The following is a 20,026-nucleotide window of genomic DNA, read 5'->3' on the forward strand; positions in this document are numbered from 1 at the left end:
TAATTTTTTAAATGTGACATTTCCAGATCGCATACAACTCACTGATGACATCTTGTGGTATAAAGACAATGTGGTTCATAAAGAATTGGCTTTAACAGTTTACGAAGGTCAACGGAAACTTCCGAATTCAGAGACAGAACCTTTAGCAATATGGGTGTATTCTTGGTGGATTGAAGAATTTCCTCAAGAAGTAAAAGCTCTTCAGCAACTTCCACCTCATCCAAACTTAATCTCTGTTATTGTTAGTGGTCGTTTGAATGAAACAAGTGAATTTTTTGTTGCTACTGAAAGATTCCAGTTCCAAACCATTCATGATTATTATAAAGAGAGAAAGAAAAACAAAATTCTTTTTGATCCTAGACTTGCTCTCATACATGCAAAACAGTTAGTTAGTGGTCTACAACATCTGCATAAACATAATACTGCTCATGGAATATTTCAACCCAATATGTTGTTTTCACTTGACATGCAAAATGTGAAAATTTGTTTCCATAATTATTCTAAATTTTTTTTCGAAAATATTCCCAGCTTTCAAAATGATATTATTCTTTTGGGGAACATCTTGTATAAATTATGGTCTAATAAACTGATTGACCAAGGGCCAATCTTAGATTTTACAGTAGATATTGATCCAAGTGCTTTACTGATTCCTAACCCTCACTTGGCCAATGATCTGCTCACAAGAATGACACACGATGATAAAGACCAACGACTAACAATTCATCAGGTTGTTGATCATGATTTCTGGAAAAGTATTAACATTTAATTTTTTCAGTTGTTTGTACACAACATTCTAATATATTAAATAAATTATGGTTGTCTATGCAAACCGTCTACAATTTTTCAACTTACACTGCTTGGGCTGCGAAATAAATATAGATAATCTTGATTGTCAAATTTGTTAGCATTTCTGTCGGTGGGTCATATAATAAACTTCAGTCATGTAGCTGGCCTACACAGAAAAAAATTTCATGTACACAGCACCGCGGGAAAGGCAGGATAAGATAATGGGCTGTAGCATACAGTTATACCGGCACTGGGCAAAACGGCAAAAAAAAGCTTGATGGGAAAATATCTGAGTATTGATTGGGGCCACACTAAATGGCCTTGCGTGTCAGGTTGTGGATTGCGAGCCACCTGTTGCACACCCCTGTTCTAAACATTTGTAAAAAGTTTCTGATTCCACCAATAAGTACACAATACCTGTTAGATTTGACCTCGCACGTCTCACACTTTTGTCCATTTATATTTCTCTATTATATTAACAATCCCAGACGAATTATTTTCTATCTTTCTTTATCTTGATTTCCTGTTGACGGTAACTCATTATTGCGCCATAGTGAAGAAATAGGGAGTGAAACTTTTCCCCGGGTTTTGAGATAACGCTTTCTGATTCTTTGTTCTATACGGCACTGTGGGATTGCAAAAGTGTCGTTTAGTATTGAAATTTGTCTTGGATATAGTTTACATTAGGGGTGCGGGTTTCGTGAAATCTGTTATATTAATTTAGCTCAGTTAGGTCTTATTTAGTATTGGTTATTATTGCTTGTCATTGTGAATGTTATTTTGTCATTCTTTCATTGGTTGTTTATAGTGCATCCGTGTCGTTATAAATTAGTTTTATCGTTGGTCTTCAAGTTTCTGTGCTGTAGCAACATTTTACTCATATGTGGAGATTGATGAATACAGTTCGTTTTCTAAGGATCTCGTTGCCTCTTTACTTTGGTTGTGCAGTTACTAGAAGCTGGGAGATTGCGCATAATTCTTCAAGGCGGGTGCGGGTGCAAATAGGACTCCACTACAACAACGTTGAGTGGATTGGAATTCACGTTCCAACTTTACATTGAAATAAAACTAATATTCGATTGACCGACTTTGAAGAACATCTGACTACTATTCTCAACAATGGCTTCAAATGTTTCTAAAGATATTATTGATGAATCGTCTGGTGACATCACCATTCCTGCAGTTCAAGCTCGACAATTTTCATTGGGTCAAACAATAAAGGATGATCATCTACGTCAAGCAAATGACCATTATGGACAGACTTTTACGGATTTGAATAACATTTTTGCACAACCTATTCTGGATAAGCAAAATCAACAGAGTGTTACTTTACATTATCAGAAAGTATGCGATCATCTGAACAGTTGGAAAATGTATTTGGAGAATTATATTTTAAATAATGGACTTGATCAACATGTGGCAAAATTACACCTGACTCAGGTTATGGATAAATTGAAATCATGTGACATGATTTATCGCCAATATTTGGACTTCTGTGTTAAAGAAGCCGACATTAGTTACATTTCCAAACGGTCAATATCTCATTCGTCGAAATCTAAATCTTCTTCATCATCTTATAGAAGACTGGAGAAATCAAGAATGTTAAAACTTGAAGCATTACAAGAAAGAGAACTAGCGGCGCAAAAGCAAAGATTAGCAGAGATGAAAGCAAAGTTTAAAGAACAACAAGCTCAACTGCTTGATGAACTGGCAAGTGACAGAGACTCTTCCAATTCGGTTTTGGATGTTGACACCGTCATCTCAGCACGGGATGTAACTTTTCGACGTTCAACTGAAGTGAGTCAGAGACCTAGTTCAGTTCCACTTTTGTCTAACAGTAGTTTGGAAAATTCAGGTATACGTTCTTATTTGAATTCGTCTTTTCCTGTTTTACAACCATCGTTTTATCCTTTCTCTACTGTTAATGCAGTTCAGTCTTCAACCCCATGCAGTGTTGTAGAGTCTAACCAATTTTCTAATGCAAATATTTCACAGTAGGTGTATTCACAACCTATAAATTCTGTCCCACAGCGGCTTATTGCGCCAGCTGATACTATGTCTTTTGATTACAATAGGCCAGACATATTTTCTCATGTTAATGTAACTATGCCTGTTGTATCGCAGGCCCATACTAGTGCTTATTTTTCAACATTTTGTAGTAGTTTTCCACAGGCTGAGCCAAATACTATTACCACTGTTAGTAGTTTGCCTCCAGGCCCTGTTTATACAAACTCATCTCAGCAGATAACATCAGTGTTACCTCCCTTAACAAGACCTGTAGGACCATATTTTCCTCATCCTACCATTTCAAATGCCTTGTGCACAAATACTGCCACAATTCCATCTTTCATACCTCCTTATATGTCAAGCTCACAATTACCTCACCCTACCGTTATGAGACAACCATCCTTACCTTCCCCTAACGTTATCCATCATCAAGCTGCCAGCAAAGATGATTTGTACCTTCTGGGAAGAAATATTCAACAAGAATTCCGCTTGCCAGCATTGGATAAAGTAGAATTTGCTGGTGATCCATTAGAGTATCATGCATTTATAAGATCTTTCTATAACACAATTGGACGTCTCACATCTGATCCTTCTACATTGTTGGCACAATTGTTTGCTCACTGCAAAGGTGAGGCATATGAAGTAATTAAGCACTTGCGAATGGCTGATGACCCAGCACAAGCATTTCATGCAGCTAAGGACACTTTAGAATTTCATTTTGGCAATCGATCACTGATCATCAGCACATTTATAAAGCAACTTACTGAAGGACCGAAAATTCGTGTAAATGACGTCAAGGGACTTTGCAAACTATCATCACAGATGCGTAACTGTTCTATTGTGTTTGACAATTGGAATGCAGGGAATTTACTCGATGCCCCAGCATATCTTGTTGCTATCTTTGAACGGTTACCTCCTAATATGCGTACTGACTATGTCATGAATGGCACATGGACTTCATTCACAATCCCGTCATTCAACCATTTGCTGAAATTCATTGAGTCTAGAGCTCGTTTGTACAACACATTTTATGGTCGCACTCTGGCAGAATTGGCGACAAAATCATCTGGTCATAAAGGATACATTAACAAGCGTCCATCGAAGTTTTCTACATTCACCACTTTAAGTACGCCAAAATCGGAACCTAACTTCAAACAAAATTACAACAAAACTAATAACTCTGGCAAGAATGGCAAATCTGCTTTGTTTTGCTATCTTTGTAAAGGCGATCACATTCTGATGCGCTGTAACAAATTCAAAGAGAAGAGCATTTCTAACAGACGACAATTTGTAAAGGACCAGTCTATTTGCTTCAATTGCATGTCATCCAAGAAACATTTTTCTAGCAGTTGTCCTTCAGAGAAGAGGTGTCTAAAAGAAGGGTGTGGTGGACTTCACCACACTCTGTTACATTTGGAGCAGGTAGCCAAGCAGCCTGCGTTGCATCAGTCGCGTTCTAAGGAACCATTACATGCACCTCAAACTGAAACAACTTCTGTGAATTCTATGTCTGTACTCAACACTTTGTGCCCTGTTCGACTCATGGCTGTTGCTGTTGAAATACATTTACCTGACGCAAGTGATAAGAAGAAAACAATTGCTTTCTTGGATCTAGGATCTCAAAGATCATTTTGCTCTACTCGTCTAGCGAAATCTATTGGCCTTTCTGGTAAACCAGAGCGTTGCATGATACGCACTACAAATGGTGTTGTTGTTCATACTGGAGAAGGAGTATCATTTCGCCTAAATGGCGTGAATAATACTAACATTGTTGAAGTACACAATGCTTTAACTTTTGACAAAATTCCTGACGTCAGAGATTCATTGCCAAAGCCGGATATAATTGACAAATATCCTCATTTGGATGGTTTGAAGTTCCCAGATATTGATGGCGATGTTGAACTATTAATTGGGGCAGATACCTTGGGTAATTGTCCATTTACTGATTCCCGAGTCGGACCTCCTGGTACTCCAGGAGCCTTGCTTACATGTCTTGGATGGTGTCTCTTTGGCAAAGATCCATCAATGAAATCTGATAATAATTCCCTGAATTATATTAACACTTCTGTGCCTATGATATCTGATCTACAGAATTTACAAAGTGATGTAGCTGTGAATTTTATTTCAACTACTCTTCCATTGCTATCATTTAATGACACTTCATGCGATACTTGCATGTCACCTCAAAGTCTTCCAGAAGAAGATCACAATTTGCAGGAGGAAGAAATTGCATGTGATAATTCACAGACACCTACAATTGACAACCATGAACTATATTGCAAAATCATTACCAAGCCGGAAGTGACAGATTGTCAGGGGACAGAAAGCAGCAAATTGAATGGTTGTGATTTTTTTCTTTATTTGTTCCTCATTGCATGATGATATCCTGGATGAGAGTGATGTTAACCGTGAAATTGCTGTCTGTCAAACTTGTGGAAATGATTTTGCTGATATGAATGCAGATCCATTAACAACACAACCTTCTTTGGATGATGAACGAGCTACACAAATTATGAATGATACTTTGAAGCGTGTTGACGGACGATTGCAAATTGGTTTATTATGGAAATATGATGATATTAAATTACCGTACAACTATAACATGGCTCTCAAACGTCTCATGTCTGTCAAGCGAAGGATGCTGAATTTGCTACAAAGTACATTGAGAAACTGGATGAATATATAAAGAATGGATATGCTGAACAGATACCAGAAGATGAATTGGCACCTACAGAGAGAACCTGGTTCATTCCACACCATGCAACAAGACAATCGAAGTTTTGTGTTGTCTTTGACAGTTCAGCAGAGTTTGATGGAAAATCACTGAACAAGAATTTACTATCAGGACCTGATTTCAATAACTCATTAGTTGGAGTTCTTCTACGCTTCCGTTTGAACCCCATTGCTGTGTCGTGTGACATTCGACAGATGTTTCACAGAATATTGGTAAAGCGTGAAGATACACAATCTCTTCGTTTTTTATGGTTTCCTACACATGATCTTACAAAACCTGTTTATCAATTTAGAATGCTATCTCATGCCTTTGGTACTACCTGCTCACCTTCTATTGCAACCTTTGCTCTACGAAAGGTTGCAGAAGATAATTTATCTAATGCTGATCCGACCGCTGTTCGATGCATTTGCTTTAATTTTTATGTAGATGACGGATTATTTTCAAAAGATACAGTAGAGGAGACATCTACATTAGTTCGACAGACTACTGATTTACTGGCAACAGGAGGTTTTCACTTGACTAAATTTTTAAGCAATGAACCAGAAGTTCTACAATGTGTTCCTGAAGAAGACAAGGCTCCCGTCGCTCATGCTCTGGAACTAGGCGATGATGCGGTGAGTCGTACTTTAGGATTGAATTGGAATGCAGCCACTGATCAATTTGTTGTTATTGTCAGAATTCAAGAACGTCCTTCTACTCGTCGTGGCATATTATCAATGGTGTCGCAGATATTTGACCCTCTTGGGTATGTTCAACCATTTGTACTTGAAGCTCGTATCATTCTGCAAGATCTTTGTTATGAAGAATTTCAATGGGATGATGCAATTACTGGCCCTCTTAGAGACAAATAGGAAGAATGGTTATCTAAATTACCTTCATTGAATGGGCTATCATTTTGTAGATGCAACAGACCAAAAGGATTTACTCCATCTACTTTTCAGTTACATGTATTTTGTGATGCAAGTTCTTTTGCATATGGAACTTGTGCTTATTTGAAAATAATTGACGATGCAGGAAACATTCACACTGCATTTGTTAAAGGCTCGTCAAGGGTGGCTCCAAAGAAAGTTGTAACGATACCACGTCTTGAACTGACTGCAGCGGTTGCTGCTACAGAATTGGAATTGAATGAAGTGATAACAGATGTATTTTTCTATACGGATTCAATGACAGTTCTTCGAATGATAAACAGTCGATCTGAACGTTTCAAAACTTTTGTTGCTAATCGATTGAATACAATTCACTTGCTTTCTCAACCTAGACAATGGCATCATGTTGACACTAAGTCTAATCCAGCAGATATTGCCAGTCGTGGACTAATGCCTGACAAGCGCCACAAAGCTGATTGCTGGTTCAAAGGACCTTCTTTTCTGAGAAGCAAGGAACCATTGAGAAATTCACATATTTCTGAAACAATTGAGGACTCTGAAATATGTTCTGAAGTGAAAGTTAATTATAATGAGATTTCCTACAAGGACAAGAATTCTATAATACAACAACCTGGACTTATGGTGTTGTTGAAACGTTACTCTAAATTTGAAAGACTTATTTCCTCTGTGATATGGCTTCAAAGATTCAAGACTTACATGATTGGGAAATTGCTACATCGTTCTGATTCTCCAGTTACTGGTTGTTTTACTGTTGCAGAACGGGAAAATGCAACTATAGATATTGTGAAACTTATACAAGCAGATTCATTGTCTGCTGAGTTTTGCTATTTTAAAGATATGATGAGTTCGGGCCCTCCACCTTCTGACAGAAAGAGACTTAAATCGCCATTTGCTAAAGAACTTTTGCAGTGTAATCCATATGTGGCTGATGGCATACTTCGAGTTGGAGGCAGGCTTCGTCAATCTGAATTACAACCTGATCAAAGGAATCCTGTAATTTTACCCCCATATCACCATGCTACTAAACTACTAATTGATTATTACCACTGTGAACATGGACATTGTGGAAGCAATCAAGTACAGGCTTATTTGTTACAAAAATATTGGATATTGCATCTTCAGTCAGCGGTGGCAAAAGTTCTTAGAGAATGCATGCCATGCAAGATTCGATCTGCCAGACCTGGTAAACAATGGATGTCAGATATGCCTGCTGTTAGGCTTTGTACAGGAAATAGACCATTCTTTCACAGCTTCGTTGATTATTTTGGTCATATAAAGGTCAAGTTGGGCAGAAGCGAACATAAGCGTTACGGAGTTATAGTCACTTGTCTTTCTACTCGAGCAATTCATCTGGAGGTTGCATAGAGTTTGGATACCTCTGCATTTTTACAAGCCTTTTTTCGTTTTGTCTCGCGACGTGTAAGACCAGCTCACATGTACTCTGACAATGGTACGAATTTTATTGCTGGAAGTAAAGCTCTCAAGGATGGAATTACAAATTGGAATAAGAAACAAATTGACAATGCTCTTGCACAAAAGGGAATTCAATGGCATTTTTCACCACCTCTTGCAAGTCACCAGAATGGAGTTGTTGAAAGATTGATCAGAGTAGTTAAGAAGATTCTGAGGAATATGCTTGATGATAAACCATTAACCGATTATTCACTTTGGTCTTTTCTGGCTGGAGTGGAATCCATCTTAAATGACAGACCCCTTACCCGAGTAAGTAATGATCCCAGAGACCTCCATTCTATTTTACTAAGTAAATTAGATCCTGATCTACCCCCTGATGTTTTTCTGCGGGCTGATGAGTATAGACAGGGCTATAGACATGTCCAGCGGTGGTTGGATATATTTTGGCAGAGATTTACTAGGGAATATTTACCTCTGCTTCAGAAACGCTCAAAGTGGTTTCATCCCTCCCCTAACCTGAAGCCTGGTAACTTAGTACTTATGTGTGATGACATACTTCCCCGTGGTAGTTGGCCAATGGCTGTTGTGGATGAGGTTTATCCTGATAGACTAGGCATTGTGCATAGGGTGAAGGTACGAACCTCTAAATCTACGTTCATGCGTGATGTTAGGAAGATATGTTCACTTGAACTTGATTAAATGTCTGATTGATGATTATTTATTTTGTTTCTGTATATTACATTTCACATTTTTCCATACACAATTTCGTATTCATTATTTTCCTATTTGGTTTACTTATATGCTTTGTGTTCGGCTACTTCGATCACCTCTTTTATTGAGATAATTATAAGTCTAAATTATCTGGGGCCGGAATGTTAGATTTGACCTCGCACGCCTCACACTTTTGTCCATTTATATTTCTCTATTATATTAACAATCCCAGACGAATTATTTTCTATCTTTCTTTATCTTGATTTCCTGTTGACGGTAACTCATTATTGCGCCATAGTGAAGAAATAGGGAGTGAAACTTTTCCCCGGGTTTTGAGATAACGCTTTCTGATTCTTTGTTCTATACGGCACTGTGGGATTGCAAAAGTGTCGTTTAGTATTGAAATTTGTCTTGGATATAGTTTACATTAGGGGTGCGGGTTTCGTGAAATCTGTTATATTAATTTAGCTCAGTTAGGTCTTATTTAGTATTGGTTATTATTGCTTGTCATTGTGAATGTTATTTTGTCATTCTTTCATTGGTTGTTTATAGTGCATCCGTGTCGTTATAAATTAGTTTTATCGTTGGTCTTCAAGTTTCTGTGCTGTAGCAACATTTTACTCATATGTGGAGATTGATGAATACAGTTCGTTTTCTAAGGATCTCGTTGCCTCTTTACTTTGGTTGTGCAGTTACTAGAAGCTGGGAGATTGCGCATAATTCTTCAAGGCGGGTGCGGGTGCAAATAGGACTCCACTACAACAACGTTGAGTGGATTGGTATTCACGTTCCAACTTTACAATACCTAATTTATAGATATTCGATGATTTATTTTTACACTGTCCAACTTTTGAACCATTTTCCCGGGCACCATTTTTTGTACTCAATCTAACTTTAAATTCATTCATGCTTCATCAAATTGTCGTGATTTTAGAATTTTTACATTCAAATCTGTGTGATTATTTTCATATCTTTTCAATCCAGTAACCATACTTTATATAATTATGTGATACTTATGGAAGCTTTTGCCAATTTTGTGTGCAAAATTTATTTTTTAAAATCTCACATCAGCTGTCCCAATGTGACTAACTAAAGATGTTAACACTGACTTTCTGGTTCCGATATTTTATGGCAAGCAGCTGTTTTATAGCTTTATCACATAATTCGAATCTTTATTTGTTATTGGACAGGAAACTGATATTTATCTGAGAGAAGGAAGAAAGCTGATAATTTATCCTAATTGTTTGGCGATTCGTGGTCAACCAGTCCAAATCGGGTTTCATGTTTGAGCCTCAGTAATCATGAGGTTATTCTGACAATTCACCTCTCACTGATTTCGGAAATCCCGTAATATGTGAACCAAGATGGCGGACACCGGAGCGTAGTATGTGTGCCAGGGCAGGGTTAGGACATAATGTCATTCCAATTTTGCTTATTTTAATTCTATTACGAGTTCGGGGACTAGCCAAGTGAATCCCGTGGTATTTTGCCTGAAATTATGGCCTAACCTCAACCTGGTACGCATACTACGTTCTGGTGTCCGTCTTCGGGAGCAGCCTGATTTCTGCTGCAACAAAGTGCAGTGCCAGGGTGGAAACAAATAAATTGCTTTCAAACTTATTTAATCTAAATGAACGTTTCCTTGTGTATGTATCCCTGATATATAAATATTTTAATAACATCATTATCAGGTACTCCCGTAATATGTGTACCAGGTTAGAGTACGGCCATAATTTTATTCCGATTTTCCTTGTTTTAGTTCTATTACGAGTTGGGGGAGTGTCTGTGATAGCCAAGTGAATATAGCCAAGTTGTGGTCTAAAACGTTCAACGCCCTGGTAGAAAATTGTTGCACAATACATCACCTATCGGTGAGCATAAAATAATAAATCTTTGTATGTTACCAAACTACCCCAATTACTGGTTGCTATAAAATAAAATTCATGTTGAATATTGTGTAAAGCAGCTTCTTAAAATACACGGCACACTTTCAGGACATTGGCGGCAAACAGTTTTGGAAACCATGGTCTAAACTTACACTGGCCTTTGAGTCCATGATTTTACCTAGAGATCGCCTTTTAGCGCACTTAACTTCGTTCAAGTTCTCTGGAATAAATAAAAGTATAAACAAGAATGTAACAGAATGTACTTACCAATAATAACCCGTAGATAACATCCCCGTTGAATTAAGATCTCGTTTTCTGACATTTTTAAGGTTGCAGTTTGCAGAGAAGAGTTTGACATTTCCATATTAACTTTTCGTCTTGAAATAGCAAAATTAAATTTAAAAATCAGAATATCACTTATTTGGCCATTGTTGTAATTTCACTATGACGTCGTAAAGAAGTTTTAACGTGTGTTTTTGTGAATTGATTTTACATTCAATTCAAGACTTTGACGACGAAAGCTAAGCTTCTGTGAATACTTTATATCTTATACACCACAGAGCGTTCTTGTTGGGTGACGTGAACTAGCGCTTAAAGCGTTGATTTTACTATGGTGGTAAAAAGTTCCGGATCACTATTAGAATTGAATAAATATTTTTTATAGTATTACTGGGAACCGAGAGTAGATCAGATTCGTTTTTCACCGCGACTCCAACTTTGATTGTGGAGAAAATGTTACCAGTTATGTGAATTTGCTTGCAATGCCGAGAGCCCAGCAATGCCGCACACAGACAAAATTTATTTACATTAAACATCGAGTTGATTTATCTTTTCGTCTTCAACAGTATACTTGACGATGTCTCGAATAGATATTAATTACTTATGCTCCATTGATGCGGAAGAGGGGGTACACAGACTTGGCAAAACAGTATAGAAAAGTTGATATAGAGACACCTAGCGGGTTTGATTAAAAGGAAATTGATCAAAATACAACGACAAAGGTATAGAACTGATTTTGTTAAATTTTTGTTGCTATGAAAAAGGCTTTAAACAAGCTATTATTAGCGCTAGTGGAGTACATAATATCAGTATCTGATAGGATATGATTTACATAGTTATCCAGTGGGAATGAAAAGACGGCTCAATCATATGGCGAACCACGATCTCTCGCCCGGTTACCAGTCTATGTCGGGTATGGAGATAGATAGTTAGATATGGTGACCGTACATTTGAACCCACGTACATTTGAACCCATGCGTATATCCGCGGGTTCAATCTATATGCGGGTGCTAAAACCCATGGGTTAGGGTGAGTATATGTTCAAATATCCGTAAAACAAAAAACAATTCATAAGTGCGATAGTATGCAGGTGCGATTGTCATGGGTTCAAATGTAATGGAACCGTTAGATATTTGTGTTCAGATGCATGGATTTGATGGTGGACGAAGCCGTAACCGACCAGCGGTTACGTGAACCACCGTACGGCGGCGAGTAATTCAGCAATCCTCTCGCACATAATCAAATAACTATCCCCCGTGGTGGGATTCAGCTCGTTCGCACCGGTTCTATAGAACCTTCTCACGGAATTTTTCGAGATCAGCGAACCGGTTAGAATTACTGGTTACTCTCAATGTTCTGTTCGTAACAGAACCGGATGAAAATGATGAAACCTAGACTCGTTCAGCTATAGCAGTGGTTCTTAAAGTATGGGTCGCGACCCAAACATGGGTCGCGGAAGGTTTAAAAATGGTTGCGACAAGGTCGTCAATGCAAGGGCAATCTAAGAAGGACGAATTTTCAGCTTTCCCAATGTTTCAATTCAGCTTCTAAACTCTGGTATTTGAAAATAATGAAATATAAAATTTCATTCACGGAAAGAACTGTATTGAGCTTATTGTTACATCACGATTCTGATATGCCAGTCCTGTGTATTATTTTTATGGTATCGGTAACCATGCACGTCGCTTGTCGTTGTGTTGACCGCGTGGAATGTTGTCTTAGTGGATTAAAATAACCAAAAATGGGTGTCTTTTTGGTAATGTAAATTGTAATAGACGACGCAATGAAAAAGATCGCTTCTCGACATTAGATTATTCAATATCTAGAGAAAATGTGACTCCATCTCGAGGCACCATTTACCGCGAACGAAGCAGTGTGTGCACATTTGATGAGTAAAAAGTTAGATATTGCGAGAGATACCGAAGGCCAGCTAGGATGTCGTGTTTGCGACGGACAGCGGACGCCTTTTCTGCTACAATTCGCGACAAGGCACTTGTGCGAGCGAGGATATTCGGCACTGACGGTTATCAAAACTAAGCTCGCAATCGCCTCGATACCCGTGACAACTTGCGTATTGCGTTAAGTAAAATAGAGCTGTGTATTGAAGATATAATGAAAAGGAAATTTCAGTTTCATCAATCTCACTGAGTCAATGGACTGTTTCTAATAAATAGTTGTCTGTATTTGAGTCAAACTGTACTAACATTAAAAACACATTTTGCGTTATTTAGGACTGGGTCGCGAGTATTCATAAAACTCAGATTTGGGTCGCGCTCGAAAAAGTTTAAGAACCACTGAGCTATAGGTTCTGTCTAGCAGATTACGTTTATAGATAAAATGTGTTATTTCACTAGCCAGGAATTGTTGTTAGTCGCCATTGCTTCTTCACTTGATTCGCTTGTTTACAACAATACATTGTAATGTAATAGTCCCTCATAGTGACTGCTAGACACTTTCCAGTCACTAGCTGTTACTGGGGCCAATAGTTAGTTTTTGTATTGTGTGTACCCCCTTTCAAAGTTAGCTCCTGTGTATTACCGCTAGTGGGCAGTGGTTCACTGATGTGTATTCTTAGTTACCGTAAGGCCTCTTCGGCAAGAACCTGAAACCGGGAGCGCACATAGTAAATTTGCTTATCTTCTTCATCTGTTTATCGTAGAACTATTGGTTGGATAGACACAATTGTCATTTACCGCAATCAATTCCTGTATAGTTGCTTTATTGGATTACATCTAATAACTGGATATTCTGTTTAACTGTGGATTTACTTGGATTAAAATATCATTTCAAACAACAATATCAGAGCTGCATATTTCCAGTGTATCATAGACAGCAAGACAGGTTTTGGGAGCGCGTATAAATGCATTGCAGTCATAGACTATTTGCGGGGCTATTGAACTAAGTTGGACTTTGGCTACCGTAACAGTAAATGACAAAGTCTATCAGCCTTTGGAGTATTTGGTTGTATTAAGAAGAGTGGAAGTAATTGACAACATATCTTCCAGCCTTTGAAGTATTTGGTTGTATTAAGAAGAGTGGAAGTAATTGACAACATATCTTCCAGCCTTTAGTAGAAAGGCGTAACAGTAAATGACAAAGTCTATCAGCCTTTAGAAGAGTGGAAGTTCCAGCTTGGAGGCCTGAGTACTGTTGTGAAAGGAAAAAGTAGATTATCAGTGGTGACAGCACTGATAAAAGCTGAAGAGTTTCCCTAGTCATTTAACTTCCAGGAGTTTACAGTAACTGACTGGCAACAGTGTTGCTTTCCGTTTGGGTGACAGTGTAAACAGATTTATTTCATGATGAAATCTGCGCGGAAATGGTTTGCAAAAGGTAAACTTGTAACTTCTGAGCCAGCATCCATGGAACATGGTGATATTGTAAACATTACAAAGAGAAAGATCAGACCGTCATCGAAAGTTGTGGAAAATAGGAAACAAGAGTTTGATCAACAGAGGCAAAGCGTATCTAAACTTTGTCAGAAGCTTGTGAAACTATGCGAAACAGCAAAGCATGTTAGCCATATCCTAAGAGCATCATCTGCAATGCGTGCATCTTCACGGGAATTAATGGAGATGTGGTCAGCGCTTGAAGAGATGGTGTCAAGAAAGGAGAGGACATCTTTGTTTCGGGGTATTCAACAAGTGGACAGAGAAGTGAAAGATGCGACTAGGATTGCTGAAGAAACTGTTGATAATCTCATGGAAAAGAGAGATGAAAGTTCATCCAGAAGCTCCACATATCGGACATCTGCATCTAGTAATGTTAGTCGTAAATCAGAAAAGATTGCTCTTGACAGTAAGCAAGAATGGTATGATTTACAGAAGGATGTTGGGGAACTCGAAGTTAAAGTAAAATCCGTGGAAGAAGAGAAGTTGCTCAATCTTCAGGCACTACAGCTGGAATATCAAAGAAAAATGAAGATTTTGGCTGATGAAAGTCAACTTCAAATGCATAAGTTAATGCAGCAAAGCCAGTTGGAATTGCACTTGCACAAGAAGGAACTCGAGTCGAAGAAGGCAAGAGCACAAGTTTGCAAGAAGGTCCAGCAAGTTGAAAATCCTTTCGGGTTGAATGAAGAAGATTTTATTGCAAATTCAAGTAGTCAACAATCACAGATCTTGAAATCAGATTGGGATCATAGTTTGAAAACAATTCATGGAGAAGATAACTCAAATGATATTGTATGTGAGAATATTAATTCAGGTATGAATTCACAACATGCAAATGCTTTTCAGCATTCTCCATCAGGTGCGTACACTACATTTGTTTCTCCTGAAGTTAACATGAATAGTGTTTCTCGTGTAAATAATGATTTAAGTGCATGTTTGAGAGAGTTGGCAATATCAAATAGTATGCTAGCCAATGCATATGCTTTGCCACAAATTAAAGTTGATATTTTTGATGGTAATCCATTAAAATTTCCTGCCTGGGAATCTGATTTTGATGCTCTTATTGAAGCTAAAACTACCAATGTACGCCAAAAACTTAATTTACTGAGTCAACATTTATCAGGGGATCCTAAAACAATGATTCAAGATCTTGTGTTGTTACAGTCTGATACTGCGTATGCAGAAGCAAAGGAAAAATTAAAGTCAAGATATGGCAATGAAAGTGTCATATGTAAAGCATTTCTTGACAAATTGGCATCATGGCCAAGAATTAGATTTCGTGATGCTGCTGGAATTCAGAGATATGGTGATTTCCTTGACCAAGTCAAAGTTGCAAAACATAGGATCAAAGATCTGGAGGTACTTGATTTTTCTGTTGAAAGTGTAAAAGTAATTGAACGTTTACCAACCTATTTGCAAGATGCTTGGCGTGGTACTGTTAAAAATTGGAGATCAAAATATGGAAAAAATAGCTATCCACCTTTGATGAAATTGTTAAATTTGTAAATGAAGTGTCAGAAAAGGAGAATATTCCTGAGCTTGAACATATGAACAAAAATCGTGAATATGTGAAGTCATATGATGACAGGGAAAAGAAAAGTAAGTCTTTTTCCAGTTATAGAAGTGCACAGAATGCGAGAGCATATGCTCATAAAGTAGAAAATATGAATGCGAACAAATGCCCATTTTGTAGTGTTTGTCATCATATAGATGATTGTGATGAATTTGGTAAATTGTCAATAAAGGACAAGAAGACCTTTTTTCTGAAAGAGAGACTGTGTTATGGATGTGGTTCTAATAGAGGTCACAGGGTTAATTTTTGTAAGCAGAGGGTTACATGTAAGATTTGCAATAGGTTACATTTGACTGCCCTCCATGTGGATAAAACTCTTGATAAAAGTGATTCTAAATGTACTCAAGTTTGCACCATAGAAGGTCAAAGTGGTGGCAAACATAATTCTATGATTGTTCCAGTATTTGTGAGAAATAGTAAAAATCCATCTAAGGAAATCCAGTGCTACTGCATATTAGATGATCAATCTAATTGTTGTTTTGTTTCTGAGGAATTGCAAAAGCAACTTGATGTAAAAGGTGTACAGACACAGTTAAATCTCTCTACGATGATGAAATCTGGAGCGTTGGTGTCTTCGCAGAGAATCAGAGGACTACAGGTGATGAGTATGGATCGTCAAGTAAAGATAGATATTCCACAAGCTTATACTCGTGAGCAAGTACCTGCGAGCCCTTCACAAATTCCAAAACCTGAAGTTGCCAAACAGTGGAAACATTTGGAGAAAATTGCAGACAAACTTATGCCTTATGATTCAAAATTGAAGGTCAGTATTCTCATTGGTAGTAACATTCCTAGTGCGGTAAGGCCTCGTGACATAATTCATGGACGGGAAAATGATCCATATGGTCAAAAGTCTATATTGGGTTGGGGAATAATTGGAAATGTTTGCAAAAATGGCAAACGTGATGATAAAAGTTCAATATCTCATCGTGTCGAAGTGACACAAGATTGTTCCACAGCGGAAAATCTGTTAGAGAGCAATGGTAAATCATCATTTGTATTTTCCACAAAAGTAAAAGAAATTGTAAGTCCTCAACAGCTCAATCAGATGATGGAAATAGATTTTGTTGATCACAAAAGTAAGCATGAAAATATGTCAATTGAGGATCGAAGGTTTGTGAAAATACTTTCTGAAAATGTTATTAAATGTGACGATGGAATGTATGAAATGCCTTTACCATTGAAATGTGACCAAGTTAAATTACCGAATAACAAGCCCATGGTATTGAAACGAGTAATGCAATTGAAAAAACGATTTGAAAAGGATTCAGAGTATAAAAGTAAATATGTTGAATTCATGGAAGATATGATAAAAAATTATGCTGAAAGGGTGCCAGAAAATAGACTTGTTGTTAGTGATGGAAAAGTTAATTATGTGCCACATACTGCTGTTTTTCATAGTAAGAAGAAAACCATCAGAGTTGTTTTCGATTTGAGTGCTTTGTATAAAGGAGAATGCATAAATGATCATTTGCTCACTGGACCAGATCTTATGAGTGGAATGACGGGAATTTTGTGCCGATTTCGGAAAGAGGAAATTGCTGTAATGGGAGACATAAAAGGTATGTTCCATCAGTTTGTTGTACGAGAACAAGACAGAGATTTGTTGAGATTCTTTTGGTGGAATAATGGTAACACCGAATCAGAATTAACTGAGTATAGAATGACTCGACATCCATTTGGTGCTCGTAGTAGCCCAGGTGTTGCAATGTATGGATTGAAATTAGCTGGAGATGATGGTGAAAAGGCATTTGGGATAGAAGCAGCTGATTTTGTGAGAGATAATTTTTATGTGGATGATGGTTTACAGTCTCTCGAAACTGTTAATGAAGCTAAGTTGCTCATTAAAAATAGTACTTCTCTGTGTGCCAAAGCAGGTCTAAAGTTGCATAAATTTGTGTCGAATCGGAGAGAAGTCTTAGAATCTATTCCTGAATGTGATCGGGCTAGTAGTGTAAAAACAATTGATTTGAATAATGATCCACTTCCAATTGAGAGAGTTCTAGGTATGCTGTGGGATGTGAATGATGATGTTTTTCGCTATCATTTGCAATTGAAAAATCAACCACGAACCAGAAGAGGATTTCTATCAATTGTGAGTTTTATATTTGATCCAATGGGATTTCTGTCACCTGTGATATTGGAAGGTAAGAAAATTTTGCAGGAACTTTGTAAAAGCAAAATTGATTGGGATGATCCTATCCCAGAGAATGTACAACCAAGAGTCAATGCATGGATTGACGACTTACATGGCATTGATAATTTAACAATCAGCAGATGCATCAAATCACCAAATTTTGGAGTAGTGAAAGTTGTTGAAATGCATCATTTCTCAGATGCATGTCAGTCTGGTTATGGTCAATGTTCATATGTCAGATTGGTGAATGAAAATGGAGATTCACACTGCACCTTGCTCATGGGGAAATCTCGTGTTGCTCCATTGAAACAAATTTCCATTCCAAGGATGGAATTGACAGCAGCTACAATTTCTGCACGAATGAGCAGATATTTACGGGAAGAACTAAGGTATGAAAATATTAAGGAATATTTTTGGGTTGATAGTATGGTGGTGCTGGGTTATGTGAACAATCCAGTGAAAAGATTTCATGTATTTGTTGCAAATAGGATACAACAAATTCTTGATGTGTCTGATGTTAGTACATGGTTACATGTTGAATCTAATCAAAACCCAAGTGATTTGGCAAGTCGTGGTATATCAGTAAAAAAGTCAATTGCTGATTCAAAATGGTGGAATGGTCCTGAGTTTTTGCAATGTAAAGGAGCTTATGAACCACCAGAAGTTTCCTATGTACCAAATAATAAAACAGATGCCTTGTTGAAACATGAAATGAAAAAGGCAACAGCGTTCATAACAGTTGAAAAAGAAAATACTGTTGGGTATAATTTTGATATTGATAGACTGGACATATTTTCTTCTTGGTTCAAAGCCAAGCGAGCTGTGGCCAACTGTATTCGATTTTGTCACAAGCTGAGAAAAGTTGATTGTGCGAATAATTTGGAAGTCGAAAATTTGTCGATTTCAGAGAAAGTAATTATCAGATGTTTACAGCAAATTCATTTTTCAGAGGAAATAGAGCAGCTGCAAAGTTGTGCAGTTTCTGGTGCAATTTTGGATCGAGCCAAAATTAAAATTCGAAACAAACTTAGCCGAAGTTCAATTTACAAATTGGATCCATATATCGATGAAGATGGACTAATTCGTGTAGGTGGTAGAATAGGGAGAGCAAATATGCCCATGGATTGTAAGCATCCATTGCTTTTGCCAAGACATTCTCATGTTACTAATTTGATTATTCGTCATTTTCATATGAAAGTTCATCATATGGGACGCGGAATGACACTGAATGAGATACGTCAAAATGGGTATTGGATTGTTGGAGGCACCTCAGCTGTGTCACAATTTATAACTTCATGTGTTGCATGCAGACGTATCCGAAGACCTCTTGAGGTTCAAAGGATGAGCGATCTTCCAGAGGATCGTGTGAATGAAGCAGCCTTGTTTGATTATTCAGCTGTTGATGTTTTCGGCCCTTTTGAAATAAAGGAGCGTAGATCTATTTTAAAGAGATATGGTATAATATTCACTTGTTTATCTTCCAGAGCAGTTCATTTAGAGTCTGCAAATTTATTAGATACAGATTCATTTCTCAATGCCTTGAGGAGATTCCTAGCAAGACGAGGAACAATTAAGCAGTTGAGAGCAGATTGTGGAACAAATTTTATTGGAGGAAGAAACGAATTACTAAAAGCTATTGGTGAGATAGATCAATGCAAGGTCAGAGAATATTTATTGTCTAATGAGTGTGATTGGTTCGAATTCAAGTTTAATGTTCCAAAATGTAGTCATATGCATGGAAGTTGTGAACGTCAAATAAGGACAGTTCGAAATGCTCTGGAGCCAATTATGCAGAAGTTCGGTTCACAGCTTGATGATGAAAGTTTTCGTACTGTACTTGTGGAGGCTGAACATTTGGTTAATTCTAAGCCACTTACAGTTTCTAATTTAGGTGATGTGGGTTCACCCGAGCCATTAACACCAAATCATCTTTTGACGATGAAGCCAAAGGTTCTTCTGCCTCCACCTGGACAATTTCAAAGACCTTATGTATATGCAAGACGTCGATGGAGACGAGTCCAGTACATTTTGAACCAATTTTGGTATCGGTGGAGATTGGAGTATCTACAAACACTACAACCAAGAGGGAAATGGACTAAAACTGAACTGAATTTATGTGTTGGAGATATTGTCATAGTGAACGATGAGAATGCCCCAAGAAATGAATGGCAACTTGCCAGAGTTGATGCCTTGTATCCGTCTGAGGATGGCCTCATTC

General features: G+C 37.6%; 3 protein-coding genes across 3 annotated transcripts; all 3 read left to right on the forward strand.

Moving 5' to 3' along the window:
* The first annotated feature begins 1,905 nt into the window (after positions 1-1,905).
* Positions 1,906-7,782, forward strand: LOC144427239 (uncharacterized). Its single transcript, XM_078116114.1, has 4 exons — positions 1,906-2,583; positions 2,911-5,104; positions 5,426-6,272; positions 6,429-7,782. The coding sequence occupies exons 1-4, from the start codon at positions 1,906-1,908 to the stop codon at positions 7,780-7,782; spliced, it is 5,073 nt and encodes a 1,690-aa protein (XP_077972240.1).
* A 69-nt stretch (positions 7,783-7,851) lies between these two features.
* Positions 7,852-8,529, forward strand: LOC144427240 (uncharacterized). Its single transcript, XM_078116115.1, has one exon. The coding sequence runs from the start codon at positions 7,852-7,854 to the stop codon at positions 8,527-8,529; it is 678 nt and encodes a 225-aa protein (XP_077972241.1).
* A 7,108-nt stretch (positions 8,530-15,637) lies between these two features.
* Positions 15,638-19,789, forward strand: LOC144411725 (uncharacterized). The gene is made up of 2 exons (XM_078116148.1): positions 15,638-19,467; positions 19,700-19,789. Exons 1-2 carry the CDS (start codon positions 15,646-15,648, stop codon positions 19,724-19,726), a joined length of 3,849 nt encoding a protein of 1,282 aa, XP_077972274.1. The 5' UTR covers positions 15,638-15,645; the 3' UTR covers positions 19,727-19,789.
* The last annotated feature ends 237 nt before the right edge of the window (positions 19,790-20,026 follow it).

This window comes from Styela clava, chromosome 9 (genome assembly GCF_964204865.1).
Source record: "Styela clava chromosome 9, kaStyClav1.hap1.2, whole genome shotgun sequence".
Taxonomy (NCBI): domain Eukaryota; kingdom Metazoa; phylum Chordata; class Ascidiacea; order Stolidobranchia; family Styelidae; genus Styela; species Styela clava.

What these genes read in the sequence shown, in the direction of transcription:
- LOC144427239 (XM_078116114.1), top strand. Translation starts at nt 1,906, where the DNA reads ATGGCTTCAAATGTTTCTAAAGATATTATTGATGAATCGTCTGGTGAC. An exon ending in CTTTTCGACGTTCAACTGAA is followed by an intron (nt 2,584 to 2,910) that starts GTGAGTCAGAGA and finishes GTTGTATCGCAG; the next exon opens with GCCCATACTAGTGCTTATTT. An exon ending in CAGATATTTGACCCTCTTGG is followed by an intron (nt 6,273 to 6,428) that starts GTATGTTCAACC and finishes ATCATTTTGTAG; the next exon opens with ATGCAACAGACCAAAAGGAT.
- LOC144411725 (XM_078116148.1), top strand. Translation starts at nt 15,646, where the DNA reads ATGAACAAAAATCGTGAATATGTGAAGTCATATGATGACAGGGAAAAG. An exon ending in GTGAGATAGATCAATGCAAG is followed by an intron (nt 19,468 to 19,699) that starts GTCAGAGAATAT and finishes TTTCTAATTTAG; the next exon opens with GTGATGTGGGTTCACCCGAG.
- LOC144427240 (XM_078116115.1), top strand. Translation starts at nt 7,852, where the DNA reads ATGTACTCTGACAATGGTACGAATTTTATTGCTGGAAGTAAAGCTCTC.